This window comes from Chinchilla lanigera, unplaced genomic scaffold (assembly GCF_000276665.1).
Source record: "Chinchilla lanigera isolate Chin_1 unplaced genomic scaffold, ChiLan1.0 scaffold00044, whole genome shotgun sequence".
NCBI classification, from domain to species: domain Eukaryota; kingdom Metazoa; phylum Chordata; class Mammalia; order Rodentia; family Chinchillidae; genus Chinchilla; species Chinchilla lanigera.
Window position 1 is genome coordinate 18,888,229 of NW_004955445.1, and position 16,271 is coordinate 18,904,499.

At 37.1% G+C, this 16,271-nt stretch overlaps 1 protein-coding gene across 2 annotated transcripts in view; it reads right to left on the reverse strand.

Annotated features, from left to right (window-relative positions):
• Ctnnbl1 (catenin, beta like 1) overlaps positions 1 to 16,271 on the reverse strand; it is a 166,470-nt gene that overhangs the window by 78,840 nt on the left and 71,359 nt on the right. For both annotated transcript variants that reach the window (XM_005392553.2, XM_005392554.2), the window contains exons 8-10: positions 15,612 to 15,684; positions 15,314 to 15,372; positions 13,711 to 13,859 (exon numbers count right to left, since the gene is read on the reverse strand). In XM_005392553.2, coding sequence (XP_005392610.1) covers positions 13,711 to 13,859; positions 15,314 to 15,372; positions 15,612 to 15,684 — 281 coding nt within the window. The remainder of the gene's footprint in view (positions 1 to 13,710; positions 13,860 to 15,313; positions 15,373 to 15,611; positions 15,685 to 16,271) is intronic.

Genomic DNA, 16,271 nt, shown 5'->3' on the forward strand with positions numbered 1-16,271 from the left:
GTATTTTCTACAAGGGCTGTGACCTTGTAGAAACTTTCTAAAGAACCATCTGCTTTGGGAAAAAGCATTTCTGAATTTATCCATCACCAACTGTTTCTTGGATACCATCACGTAATAGCCATTTGACAAGTGGAGCTGTCATTTAATTTGATGCATCTCTGAATCTGGGTGAAACATTAAATTGTCTTCCTTGGTTCTCTATTGGTGTACAGTTTTTAAACTATCAGTGGCATTTCAAAACAGTATGGCAGTATGTGTGTGGTCCACAGCACAGTACAAACAGCATCTAATGTTTCCATTGTAGAATGTTCTGAGATACTTGAACAAACAAATCTTTAATGAGAAAAAAAGAAATATGCAGCAGGGTTGGGGATATGGCTTGGTGGTAGAGTGCCTGCCTAGCATGCATGTAGCCCTGGATTTAATCCCCAGCACTGAAAAGAAACATCTTGGTAAGAAATTTAAATAATGCCATGTAAGATCTTTTTGCTTTGGTTATAGGATGTTTGATGAAGTGCACTTTCTTTAGAGTTCCCAAAGTATAAGATCACTTTACAGAACCCAAGATTTCTATGAATTAAGACAGTGAGATCAATATGACACGTTAGTTAGCTTTCTGTCACTATTGTGAAATACCTGAAGGTATTAAGTTATTAAAAAAGGTTTATTTAGCTCACCATTTTAGAGCTTCCAGCCTATGCTTGGCCCCATTTCTTTGGGCCTTTGAAGGAGAATGGCAGATGGCAAAGGCAGGGAGCATGGAGTGGAGCAAAACTACTCATATGCATAGCAAGGAAGAAAGAAGAGGCTGGGGTCCCAGAGACCCAGCAAGGGTATGGCCCTAATAAACTAAGATGTTTCATTAGGTTTCCTAACCACCTTTAAATAGCACCAGCCTGAGGATGGTTTTAACACTCTATAAGATACTCATCAAACCATAGCAATAAACATGGTTAATTTCAGGTTACCAACATGATGCCCTAACTGTGGTGTTGGGAAGGGACATGCAGAGGAAGCTTTCATATTGTACATGAGCCAACACATCACTGTACACAACACACCTCTCACCAGACCTCATACTTGGCCATGTGACTTTCCACAGCTGACAAAATGTGGGTGTAACGTATGCATCCTTAAAGGGAAAATTGTAAGATTTATTGCACCATGCGGTCTTTTCCCTCTGCCATGAGAGAGGCATGTCCCGTTAAGCACTGCTCCTTCGGCTTAAGTCCTAAAATAAATCAGATATAGAGCAGAGCTTCCAATGGCCAGTGATGGATGTGCCATGAGTGAAAAATAAACATTTGTCATTGCAAGCCCTTGAGATTTTGGGATTGTTACTGCAACAAAACCTGACTGATGACTAATACATGATAGAGCAAAGTTGCTTAGTATAACAAAACCTAAAAGCTAATTACATTAAAGAATAGCCACAAGTAATAAAGAATAAGAACTGTAGCTTAAAATGTATAATAGAAAAAAAAAAAACTGGAAGGCAAAAGGAAGATTGTTTATATTTTTAAAAATGTATAATAGACTGTTGGACTTCCACTGTGGGTTAAAATGGAATAACAGGGGTTGGGTTTAAGTCCCTTCCCCTCAAAATAAGTGGGAAAAGTAGAAAAAATACATAAAACAATAATTTTCAGACACCTACCATAAGACAGGATAATGAACTCTGAAAAGGTAACACATCAATAAGCCTGCCTACCAGGAGAGCTTCTGGGCTCAGAGCAGCGGGCACACAGACCTGGGAACCTAGGGAGACCCATGTAACCAGAGCCTACAGGAAAGAGTACTAGAGCAGAGAGCTGCACAGAGACTAGCAGAGGGCCCTTCCAGTCTTCATGCTGTTAGCACATTCATGTAAACACATCAATAATGGTTGCAGAAAGGGATACCTGAAGAATTAAGGGGAACAGTCCCTGGAGCTTACTAAGAGCCAGAAATAGTTCCTACTCCCACTAGTTATGGCACAAAAATCTTATTAATTCACAGTGCACCAAGTGGAGCACTGAGAAGAGTACTGCTCCAATAATACTGTGAAATTAGCCACAGAGTACAGACTAGCCTGGTCATGCCTAACAGTTTTTTTTTTTGGTACTGGGAATCAAACTCAGGACCTTGCACTTGCTAGGCAAGTGCTTGTGCCACTGAGCTATATCCCCAGCCCTTGCCTAATAGTTTAAAAGGAGGTCTCAAAACCACCAAATTATTTCCCAGTACCTTTATATCCTAGAAAACAGATCAAGAAAAAAAAAAAAAAAAGACTCCTAAGGAAGAGGAAAATCACCAGTAACAATAACACAGAGAACAAATCTATAAGGAAAAGGACATTAAACTAGTTAGGTATACCACAATTCATTTGTAAAATGAAGTCAGAGAAAAGCTTCAGTACTATGGCAGTACTGGATTAACAGAAAAGAGATGTCTGGAGGGGTGAACAGATTGTGAGGGTACTGACTATAGCAATGAATTCATCCACTGATGGTTCCTAGCTGGATGAGCCATTAGAAGTTGGGGCCTAGTAGGAGGAAGCAGGTCACTGGGGGTGCACCCTACAAAAGTGTATCTTGTCCCTCACCCTTTCTTGTCTGGCATTCTCCTCCATCACACTGTTTCCTGGCTGCCATGACGTGAGCAGCTTTCTTCTGCTCTGTTTTTCTGCCATGATGCTCCTGTGTCATCTCAGGCCTAAAGTAACAGAGCCAGTTATCCACAGGCTGAAACTACTGACACTGTGAGCCAAAATAACTCTTTCTTCCTTTCAGTTGGTACCTGGATTCATGAATGCTTCTGTTTGTGAACAATAACCCAAGCGACACACCTCCAATCAGACCCCATGTGTAACACCACATTCAGCTACTGAAGAGAATGAATAAATAAATGAATGAATCTACTGATTAATATAGCACCCCCATGGTCCCACCATCTTCCATATACATGAAAATTTGAGGGGACATTCTAGATCTAAACCATCATAACTAGAAAGATAGAAGATATAAGAAAAAATGAATTAAACAACTGGAGGGGAAGTATACTGTCTAGTAAAAAATACAGTGGAGATTAATTGCAAATTGTATAGCGCAGAAGAGTGAGCTGTCCAAAATGCAGCACAGAAATAAAACAGACTAAAACAGATCACTGAGAACCACTGTGAGATGACTGAAAATAGCCTGATATAGCCTAATAGACATGTAGTTATATTTTATAATATCTTTATAATTATATATAATTGTAAAATATAACCGCAGAATATAAAGTCCTGAAAGCAAGACTGAGGCATAAAAATATTTGAAAAATAACATACCCCCAAAATTTCCATTTTTGATGAAAATTATAAACTTATAGACCCAAGAAACAAAGAACCTCAAACACAAGAGATAAGGAAAAAAACTATACCAAGGCACACCATGATTAAACTATTCAAAACTAAAGATAAATAGCCAGGAACAAAAGAACAAATTACATACAGAAGAACACATATATGAATGACAGTTGCTAACGTTAGGATGTGAAATGCACCTCCCCCAAAGGCTCATTGTGTTGAAGGTTTGATCCCCAATGTAGTAATGTTCAGAGTCAGGGTTCAGAGAAGTGACTAAATAGTCAGGGGGCTAACCTCATCAATGGGTTAATCCATTGATGAGTTTTTATGTGAACAGGCCACTAGGAGGTGGGACCTCTTTGGAGGAAATGGGTCACTGGGGGCTGCCTTTGAAGGGTATATCTTGTTCCAGATCTCTTCTTCTCTTTCTCTGCTATTGGCCACCATGAGGTGAGGAACTTTGCTCCGCTACACCTTTCCACCTTGATGTAATGCCTCACCCCACAGGCTCAGAAATAATGGCGCCCAAGGACCTTGGGTTGATTCCTCTGAGACCATAAACCAAAATAAATCTTTCTTCCTTTTAAATTGCTTCATTCAGGTATTTTGCCACAGCAGTGGAAAGCTGACAAACACCACAGTAGACTTCTCCCTGAAAACCAAGCAAGCCAGAAGGCAATGGAGCAGCCCAAAGTACTGAAAGAAGAAAAACCTATCAACCTAGAATGCAGTATCTGGTGAAAATATCTTTCAAACAGCAAGGCAAATAATTTTTCAGACATACATGGGCTGACAGAAGTCATCATCAATAGACTAGCACCACAAAAATATTAAAGGCAGCCTTTGGGCAGAGAAGAGTGACTATCAGATGGTAAATATATATAAAGGACTTCCTATATTTAAAAATCTGTTTTAAAACACAATAAATCATTTAAATAAAAAGAAAATCTATAGTAGGATTTAAACTATTGGTTGAAGTAAAATATACTACAAAGGTAGCAAGAAAACCAGGAGAGAAAAATGTAACTTTACTCCAGTAAGGTTCTGTACTGTATGTACAAGTCCTGCTGTCTCTAACTTCTTCTAGTACACCTGTCCGGTTGGAGTACGGGCCCCACCCCATGGCTTCATTTAACCTTAATTACTTCCTTACAGGTCTTGTCTCCAAATACCTTAGCGGGTGTCAGGCCTTCAACAATGAATTTGGTAGGGTTGGGAAGGGAGGCAAAAGAACAACAATGTAGCCTGAAATGGATGGTTAAAGTGATATTATGCTAACATTAAGAGAGAGTTGTGATGGTTATATTAATATGAAACACAGTAGATTTCAGATCAAAGAGCATTACCAGGGATAAAGAAAGTCATTTCATAATGACAAAAGGGTCAATTAAATAAGAAAATATATAATCCAAAATGTTTAAGCACCTGAAATAACTTCAAAATACATAAAGCAAAAGTTGATAGAACTGGAAGAAGAAACAGACACCCAGAATTAAGTCAGGGGTTTTAACAACTCTCTCTCAATACTTGATAAACAGATAGAAAATATGTAAGGATACAGACTTAAAAGAACAACTAAAATGCACTCGACATTTATAAAAAACATTCCATTTGACAGCAGCAAAATGTACGTTCTTTTCAAGTGCACAAGGAATATTTAGCAAAATGACTATATTCTGGGCCAGCAAGTCTCATAAATTGTGGAAGGGTTCAAATCAGACAAAATATGTTCTCTGATCACAACGATGTTAAAGTTAAAATGAGCAACAGAAACGTATTGGGAAAGTCCCAAATACTGAAAATTAAACAATACATTCTAAATAACTCATGAGTGATGAAATAAAAATAGAAGTATTCCAAACTAAATAAAAATGAAAATACACCATATATCAAAATGCATGTCACCCAACTAAAGAAGCAATTAAAGGGAAATTTATAGCAGTAATATATACTAGATATTACAAAAGCCCTCAAATAATAGTATTAAATTCTTATTTTAAGAAATCAAGAAAAGAATAGCAAATTAAACGGCAAATAACCAAAAGAAACAGCACTAAGTAGAAATCACTAAAATAGAAAATGGTAGTGAAAAAATCAATGAAACAAAAACTAGTTCTTTGGTAAGATCACTAAAATTGATAAATCTCCAGAAACACTGGTTAGGAGTCAAAAGAATAAGTAAGACACCAATTACCAACATGAAGAAGAGAGGGTATCATTACAGATTCTACAGATATTAAAAGGGCAACAAGGAAATATTCATGAAAAACCTTTTGCCAATATGTCTGACCACTGACAAATGAATAAATTCCTTGAAAGACAAACTACCCAATTCACTCAAGTAGAAAAGATCAGTGAAACCAATAAATAAACTATACTTTGTCAGACTTAGAAATTTTTCGAAAGATTACTATGAAAAAGCAAGCCACAGACTGGGAGAAAATATTTATAAAACATATCTGACAAAAGATTATGATATATGAAAATTGTTACAATTCAATAATAAGACAACTAACTCCCTGACACCAAGTGAACAAAAAATTGAACAGGCACCACCAAAACAGGAATGTGGATGGCAAACTGAGAGTTGCAGTTGTCAATGAATCTCAAAATAATTATAGTGAATAAAATTGGCCAGAATACAACTAAAAGTATACACTGTGTAATTCCACTCAAATACAATTCTAGAAAATGCAAACGAGATATAATGGACAGAAAGTGAATCAGTGGTTGCCTATGGACAATGAGATGGGGGAGAGGAGTGATGGATTACCAAGGGGTACAACAGAGTACTTGAATGCAATAAATACATTGGTTGTCATGTTGTTGGTGACAGTATGATATGTCTATACATATTGCAAAACTCATCAAATTGTGTATCTTAAATACATTTAATTATAACAGAATAACAGCTATCAAGTCTGAAGGAAGGCTCAGACAGGTCCTATACTACTTCATACCAGGTAAGCTTGATTCAGTTAATCTGCCTTCTCCACTAACAGCACTTCTCATTTATGAAGTGGTAATGTCAGTCTGGAGGGCTGCTGGAAGGATTACTTTGTGCCTTTGAAATGTTTTTCTGGTTCCTAGAGAACAGGTGCAAACTACTATTATCCATCTAAGAGAGAACCGTAATATTCAGCTTGGGGGAAAGAGAACGTTTGTTGTTGGGCAAACAACAAGCAAAATCTGTGTGTGCAGCTTAGAATACAAACTGTATACAACCCAATCAGGAAACACAGCTGACTTCTGAAAGATTTCCACTTTTATTCCGCTTTTCTACTTAAATCCTGGAAGACTGGAAGTTAGAAGAAAAGACTCTCAACTCTTAAAAACTGTAAAGGACCATAAGAATAAAAAAATATAGTTTGGATCTTTGGATTTTCATGAGGAACAAAACCAATAAAGAACACATATAAAACAAGGCATAAAACCCCAAGTTCTCTAAGATGGGCTCTCTACCTGTCTGCTTTGTCATGAGTTCACAGTCCAGGACTGGGTGTGCAAAGACTTACTCTGCAGACAACATACCAGTATCATTTTGTTTTCTTTGTCAGTCACTTTTCTTTCAATTAAGAAAAACCTTACTGAAAAATCTGAGTGAAAAAAAAAGTGGTGGTTCCTAGAAAGGATGTGACTGTGTATCCCTTCTCTCTCTCTCTCTCTCTCTCTCTCTTCTCTTACAGTCAATAACCAAGATGGGTTCACTGTATTTCTGCTATACAACCCAAGGTTACATTTGTATACATCCCTTGGGATTCCAGTGGTCTCTTTTGCTTCTAACTGGAATGGGGTTTTACAACAGAAGTAATAAGCTTCATGTCAACATTTTCAAGGAAACTGACAATGTAATTCTTCTGTCTCCCACTGGCTTTGCTGCTTCTTAAAGGGCAGTGAACTATTCTGATACAAGGGAGTACTGTTAAAAAGTACTTTGTGTGGGCAAAAAGTAAATGATTTAGAGTACAGACTAAAATTAAACCTGATATATCAGAATCTTCTATTTGTAGCAACCATGTTACCTAAAAGAGACACCTGTAACAAAGAGCATGGGAATGGCAAAACAGTCTCCATCCAGGGCAATGAGAGTGCTGTCGTAACATCATCTTCATTTCTTGTCAAATTCTAAAATGGCTACTCCTGATTAAGTATAATTTAGTCTTGTTCTGCAGATTGGACCCTCTGAATCTGATCACTCTGTTAAACTGCACAACAAATCGTGGTTCCTCTGAATTTCATTTTCCTCTGAACCATCCCTAACTATAAAAATACCACCTGGCTCATGTTTATATCTTAACCCTTCTGCTGCTCACCAAAGACTTTCTAAATATCCTCTCTGTCCCCTCATTCTTGACAACCTTATCGGAAGCATGAGGCTGAACTGCTGTCAAGCCTGCCTCCCAGCCTACTTCTTACCTTATAAAATTCTAAGGGGACTAAATGAGAAATTCTGTCCCTTCTGCCCCCTCTCTTTGTGTGTGTGGTTCCTATACTCTAGGATGGTCATCTGATGTTTTTTCACAGTATGAATTTCACTTTCAAATATCCCTCTAACCATCCTTCTTTCCCACAAGATAACTTCATTTGTTCTTTAACAGAAAAAGAAAGACGAAAGAAAAAATGGCTTTTTTCCTTATTGATTCTGTCAAGCCCTGTGAAATCCATACACTCAGAATACAGGAATGAGAAAAAGGCACCTGATGACTCAACTCACTCCTGAGTGGCAGGGTGAGTGAGAAGAAACGCTTGGGCAGGCAGGACAGGGAGGTGCTCGTGCTCAGTTCCAGAAACAAAAGCTGAGACACAAATCTGCAGAGGCCTTCACCGAACCTTGAATTAGAAAGGTTCTCAGAAAGGGACACTCAAACCAATACCCTGCAATATCTAGGAGAACGAAGAAGAGAAGTGAGAGGGTCCAGTGGCCCAAAGGGGATGAAACTGAGTGTGGGTACCTGTGCTGGCACAGGCCAAATAGGCAGCAACCCCTACGCTAGAGCAGCCTCCTATCCAGACCTCCCCTGAGTCTTGAAGGTCAGGATAACAACCACCCTGCAGCCTGTTTTGTGCTTTTCATGTACTAAAAAATCTCACGGGGAAAAAGAGGATTAAATATCTTCAGGCAAGGACTGAGTTCTCAGCTACGTGGCTTTTAATAAGTCACTCCTTTTTCTCTGGGTCTATGTATGGGATTTGCCAGAAATTCTATGAGTCAGTGATTCTAAACAGCAAAATCATTTCTCAGATTTTGGTCATTCACTTAGAAAAGATTTACTGAAAGCCAAATGTGTATCTGTTGCTAGGTACTGGATAGAAAGGGAAAGACCTGGCCTCTGTTCTCAAAAGTCTTACAGCGCAGTAGCAGATATAGAAAAATAGGTGTTAGAGTACAGAGTATAAGTGCTCTACAGAGGTAAGCAAAGGATGCTAGAATTCAACCAAAAAACTTAAGGCTGAGGACAGGGTTAAGGGAAGTGACACAGAAGCAGAAGGCTGTTTAGAGCAGTTTAAGCCTGACATCCACGGAGAGCCACCCGGAGAAAATAAAAGAAATATGTTAAGCAATCTAATCTGGTTGAGAAAGTAGAATATAAATGCCTGGAAAGGGAAGATTTAGAAGAGATGGCAATAGGCTACTTCATACCATTTCAAAACTTCTTGGGAAAAAAAAAATTAAGCCATATTTTTTAAAAAGTAAAGGCAAATATTAATAGAAGAAATAGAAAGAATCTCTAGGGAACAAAAATAATGAAAGAATGGAAAAAGACAAGACAAAATAAAACCATTAAGGAAATCATAAGAATAAAAGACAGGAAAAGGGCTCAGCATAATAGTCATTATGACAAAAAAAGATTAAGATCATCTAAAGACAAACTCTCACATTAAACTAAAAAAACCAGTCCCATGTGACACAAAACCACCTACAAAACAGAAGACAAAATGAGAAGGGATAAAATAAATATAAAATTATAAAAGAATAAGACAAGTTCATTACATGCAGTAAAGAGACTAACACTGACAAAATATACAGTCCAAGATTAAGATAAAAGTAGTTAGTGCTTATTTGCTGACTACACAAATAGAATATAACAAGCACAAGTGCCAAGAGAAAATGGAATAAAATCCACAATTATGTCAAGAGATTGAACAAAGTAGAAAAGAAAAAAGATCACAACAGAGCTGAATGTGTTCACAAAATTGATTCTGGGAACAATTACAACAGTTTATACTTCTGAAACAAATTTTATTTAAATGTCCTTGAACTACTTGTAAAAACTGCTCATGTTCAAGGCCAAAGAGCTTTTAGCTCATTATAACAAAATACTGGAAACAACATAAATGTTCATCAACAAGTAATAAACAAGCTGATATACTGGAATGTAGAGATAGATACAATGCAATGTTACTAAGTATGAAAGGACACACTCAATAGATCCAAAATGAGTAAGTTTCTCCCATTCAAGTACTAATCAGGCCTGACCCTGCTTAGCTTCCAATATCAGACAAGATCGAGTGTGTTCAGGGTGGTATGGCCGTTGACCAAAATGAATAAATTTCGAAGTCTGTTTAATGAAATAGCTAGAGAAAAAAAAATACCACATGACTCTACTTATATGAATTCTAGGTTGACAGTAATAACTTGGGGGTAGGGTGGGGAAAGAGGGAACTGACTGCAAAAAGGAATTAAGAGAAACTATGGGGATGGTAAAAATGATCTATGTGATCTAAGTTTTCATCATATAAGAACAGAAGTTTCAAAATGGCAGACTCTGTTGATTTCATAAAGAATAATTTCACAATGGTTATAGAGTATTCTAGCCATGTAAACACACTTCAGTATCTTTCAAATTTAAAAACTGTCCCTTGATCCAATATGGTAGCCACTAGCCAAGGGTACTGAAATGTGGCTGTTACAGATGAGGAACTAAGTTTTAAATTAAATTTAAGGTTTACTTTAAAAATTAATACTTGAAAAAAAATAATAAAATAAAAATTAATACTTGACTCAGTTACTTGAAAACAAGTACGTCTGAAGAAACTTGGGTTTGAGAATCAACTTTTTCAACTGCAAATTTTATGCAATCCAGGCATAAATCAAGCACTTTGATGAAACTTTAGCATCTAAACTCAAATGTGGGGCTGGGGATTTAGCTCAGCGGCAAAGCGCCTGCCTGGCAAGGGCAAGGTCGTGAGTTCGGTTCCCGGTACCGGAGAAAAACCAAAACCAAAAAATAAAAAAATAAAAAAATAAATAAACTCAAATGTAAGACAAACATTAAATTTCAAAGACTTAGTATGAAAAAGAATGTAAAATGGCTGATAATATTTCATATTGGTTTATACTAAGATGATAAAATTGACACTGGATTATATTAATAAATTATTAAAATTAATTTTGCTTCTTTTAACCATTTTAACATGACTATTACAAAATATAAATTACATATCTTGCTTCCATCACATTTCTACTGGTCTGCACTGTTCTGTCTTCATTGTGGCATGGAAATAAAGGTGCAAACGTGTTAAAATTATAACTGTACACTTAAAATGGGTGTACTTTATTCTACATAAATTATTTAAATTGGTTTGGGGACTTATATATGTGTGTGCATGTGTGCATGTAAGAGACTCTGCATAAATGTATCAATGATTATCTCATTTGTGACCTTTCCTTATTAAGAAGCGTAAGTGAAAAAATTCATTAGGTATACACATACAAAATTAACCTGCTCCTCTTAATACTCGTTCTCACATTAAATTTTACTGCAGTTATTCAACATCCACCCCCTCACTAGCCTTTGAGATTCCTACAGGCAAGAATCCTTCTTGTTCATCTATGTATGAGCCTAGCACTTAACATAAAAAGTTAACACAGTAACCTACAATGTTTCAACAGATGCAAAACTGTCCCACTTTTTCAGTCTAATATCCTCAACATCCCTGCAAATTTAGCATTATTACTCCAATTTTTAAATGAAAAAAAACTGAGGGTCAGAGGGTCAAAAAGGTTAAAGTAATTCCTCAAATATCCAGAGCTAGTGAGTAAAAGATCTATGTTGGAAACCCACATTCTCCTCAACTCTAAAGCCCATTCTTCCGTTCTATGCCATAGTGCCACCACTCCAAGTGGGAATTTCAGAACTGATGAATGACAAAGTAAAAATTCATCTTTAGGGAAAATGGAACCATACAAATTTTCCTGGCCTTCAGTGCTTCCAACTTTTGAATGAGTTCTCTAAATAGAATGACTTGGCAGCTCTTACTAGATCAGGAAGGGTAAATAGGAAAAAAAGTCCCTTCCAATTAAATTTTCCACTTGGAAGTCTGAAGAAGAAGAACAATGCAGAACAAAGAACACCGGAAAGAGACAAAAGGAAATGCTGAATCTGCTAATATAGCTAATTAATGCAAAAGAAGGAATCTAACAGCAACTTCAGCATTCAAAAATGAAAAGTGAGGAGATCCCACAGAAGTATACAGTCTCTAAGTCTTTTGTAGCTCCTCCTTAATTAGCCTCCCAGAATCTCAGCATTCCCATTTGAATAATCCATATTTCTGGTTATTTATTCAGCTCCCCACTGCTACACATTACCAAACCATATGCTAGCGAATATATCACTTCATATTTGCACTCAACCATCTAAAGTCATTGGCAGTTCAGACCTTTAGGAAGCTTAGGGAAAAGTCCCTGCAGAGTGTAGTTTTAAGGTTAGAAGACCCAAAAAGCCACATGCATCTTCCTTATATGTTATTTGTTTAAGAGAAAGTGGGTCATTTCAATAAACAGACAGGCAATTAGAAAGGTAAAGGAAAGAAACAAACAAAAGACTCGAGAGTAAAGCTGGCAGGAATCAGCCAAACAGTAAAGACTTCTGAATAATTTGCCATAGCTTTCTCTGCACTTTAAAAAAGAATTTGTTTTTAATGGCAATTTCTCAAAGGAAGATTTTTCAATCAATCCAAGGTCTGTTAAACACTGGACAAAAGAGATTGCTTAGCATTCCACAAATCTTCCTAAAGAGAAGAAATTCTAGAAATACACATTCTGATAATCCTGCAATCAGTTTAAACACAAAAATATTCAGTGTTGAATTTGTTATGATAGTAAAAGATTGGAAATAATCGCAATATCAACAACAGAAGAATACTAAGTAAGCTACGCCCCTTTGAGTATGCTATGTAGTCACTGAAAGCTCTCATGAAGATTATGTGGCAGTATGGGAAACAGCAAGTCAAGCTTAAAAAATATAGAAAATTGGATGTATGCCAGATTAAAAAATTTGTTAAAAACAAGAACATAATGATAGAAAAAAGAATAGGAGGAAATATACACACAAAGATGGGCTGTGCTTGAGTGACTGAGTGACAAAGCTGTTTTTTTTAAGCTTCTAGAAGCGAAATTCTGTCCTATTTATTTCTGTGTAAGCTTGAGATTCAACATAGTTCCTTATCAGTCTTAAGAACAAGTCTGCATGTCTATAGTCTAAACTATAGTCAAAGAAATATCTTAATTCAACAAAGTTTTCATCATACATGAATAGAAGTTTCAAAATGGCAGATTCTAGACATTTCATAAAGAATAACTTCTTAATGATTAGAGTAGTCTAGCCATGCAAACATGCTCCAGCATCTTTCAAATTCAAAAACTGTTCCTTGACCCTATACTATGTCCTGGTTACCACTCCTATTCTTCTTCATAGCCAGATTTCTCAAAAAGATCCACACTCATTATCTTCCTCTTTTGTTTCCAACTCTTGAGATTCTGTGAAATAACTGAAATACTACCACAATGCTTACTTTCAGGAATTAAGAGTATAATACTAAAATATACTGTACAAGAAAAGTACTTTACATAAAAGTTCTAGAAGTATCCTGCACATTATCATATTTCCTACGTTAAGGGACAAAGCACACAATGTGTTATTGAATATACAAGTGAAAAATATGAATATTTTGCGGTCAATAACAAAAACATAGAAAAACATGGCATAATAGGTTTATGTGGGATATACAGAAAACACGGACAAGTTTACAGATGAACAAATGATTAAGTTTAGAAGTTAATATTTAGATTTCCCCCCAAACCAAAACACTAAAGGAATAAGTGAAAAGATATTATCCTCCAATGCAATCTTTTTTTTTAAATGCAATCTCATTAGAATGGGGCACAAGCAGACCAAAATGCAATACACTTTTATTCATCCACTCTAACTTTAGAAAAGACCAAATATATATGCCAGAACATACACCCACACTTAAAGACTGTTCTGTATGTATGAGAAACTCAAGGGAAAAAATGACCACAACTACATGTTGTTAAATTCAACAGTGAGGTGTTGGGCGGAAAAAAAAAAGACGGAAGAGCTAGGAACTCAGAAACCTACCTGAGCATGAGATTCATCAGTTGAAGGCCCTCACCCTTTAGGAAGCGCTCACGATTGGAACTGAGCATCAGGCAAGAACAGAGTGAATCAAACAGATTCTCCATCATCTCCTGTTCCTCAGCTGTGCTAGGATTGTGCCTTTTAAACACCTGCCAAGCAAAGACAGCAGAAAGCACAGAATCATAAAAGAATGTCTTTTCATCAACCACCACTAAACAATTTTCAAAGCCTGCCCATCAGAGTAACTCTACCATTGAGAAAACACAAGTTTACACACAAAATTCTCATTAGTTTTCATTTCAGAGAAACTGAGCTTTTAGATTTATAGCTATTAAATAAATGGGTACCAGTTCAGGCAAAAACACTTAGCTGATTACTGAGTCCATGAGTGATTGTCAGTTCCAAGGAAGTAGATTTAACAACCAAACAAAAACCTCTTATGTGAAATATAACAGATATAGACAACTTCATAAAGGACACACATAGTCAAATGAATAAAGTAATTTAAAACCACTACTGAGTCAAGAAACAACTCTGTCCACTACCCTCAAGCCTACCACTTGCATAATCTAATCAGATCAACTTTTTGTTCCTAAAAATAACCACACTCTACAGGAGTAAATCTTGGCCTAATATAGGAAGAGTTTCCTAAAAACAAACTACTGAAGTGCCTTACACAGGAGATGGGGCTCAAAGTCATGGGAAGGGTTTAAAGTAGGAGCTTTGTCTTTGCCAAAGACGTATGGCATGTTAGGAAGAAAGCCTTTAACAGCATATGCGTACCTATGCAGTCTACTATGAGATGATCAATAATCTCACAGGAAAAGGAATAAGCACCTTCCCAGAATTGGAAACAGATTCACATTTCAAAGCTCTATTTTTGGGGTGCAGGCCAAGCCACTCAGGCTGCTGGCACCAAGATGGAAGCTGTATGCAAACTGACAACTCAGGCACTCCCAACACTCTTAAGATTTTATCTAAATGATTTATTTTCAGTCCTGTTTTTAGAATAACACAGATGAGATTTGTTGGAAGAAATCTTAACAGTATTTTCAGAATGCCAGCAGAATAACATTTCAGTTGAATTTACATCTCTTTCAGTGAGCAAATGGCAATTTCAATTTCTCATTCCAGCCTCCAGTGCCATATCTTTCCCTATCATACTCTGTGACCTTTATCCCATTGCACCTGAACTTAATTCTCTTTGAGTGTCCCTGAATCCTAAATGAACAGACCCCACTTCAGGGGCAGAGTGAAAGGAAAGGAAGTGAGTAATCTTAGGAGAGGGTCAAACGATAGTAGTCTGGTATCCTTGGCCCAAGAACACACGTGTAAGCAGATAGGATAAATGTGTTAGACTGGCAATCTCCTATCAGAGGATGAGGAAAGGCTAGACCAGGTTCACAGTGGGGTGTGGTCAGAAGAGCCAATGACTAAGGAAAGGAGGCAAGTCATGTGCCTCCAGTGTAACCTCCAAGCTGCCCACATGCTCCACGTGGCTTGCATCACATGGCTTGACCCTTCTCACAATTTCTAGCTCCACCTCCCACTTAAAGCAGGCCATGTATCTTCATGGCAGACAAGAAGCATAAGAATTACTCACAGATAACTGCTGAAGAAGCACATCGATTCCATCCAGCTCCCCAAGCAATTCCCTGTTTTCTAAAAGGGGAAAAAAATAGAGGGAGAAAAAAAAAATGAAGCTAACTGTCAGATTTTACAGCCGTCTAACACTGATACATCAGCAAACAAAATCAATACAGCTTGACAGAGTACAAAAGCTGCACAGAGAGCGAGAGGGGAAGCAAGGGGATGCCAAAGGCAAGAGAGCTTGCTGTCATGATCTGAAACAAGCCTGGCTCCTATCCTAACAGAATATCAATACTGAGAGGGAGCCTCACCATCATTGTCCTGGAGCAGGATGGCCAGTACTTCACTGCAATACAGTTTGTTGGCATCAAAAGGCATCTTTGCCTGTGGGGAAATAGGAGAAATGAGAAAACCATTAAGGGGTCTTGCCACTTTGGCCGGGACAAATTTTTCACAAGTCAGACAGAAGTGGAAGTCAGGGAAAAGGGAGGTAAAAGGTAAAAAGAATCTGTCTCTGCTTTCAAGGGACCAGCCCCAAATACAACATAGTAAAAGACAGATGGACACAATGGCTCTCCTACTCCTAATACCCAGGTATAAGTAACACCTCCTCCAGAAAGCATTCCCTGACTCCTCAGTTTGAGTCCAGAGATTATATGGGTCTAAGATAAACAAAAGAAAGCTTTGAATTCTTAAGATTAAAACTCATGAAGCTTCCTTCACAAATTAGAACCACACAATAAGTCTGTACATTAGCTGACACACAATCAGAGAAGTAGAAAAGAATGCAATTTCTTGTTTAGATAGGCTCAATGTATTTATAACAAAGTGGTTCCTTTTGGATTTTTTTAATGTTTAAAACTTAATTTGAAGTCATAAACCTATCTGCTTGTATGCTGTAATCTGCCTACTATTTAAAAAGGAAACCACATTAAATATGTAAAAATGTGTTAATATTTTAACACCCCAAT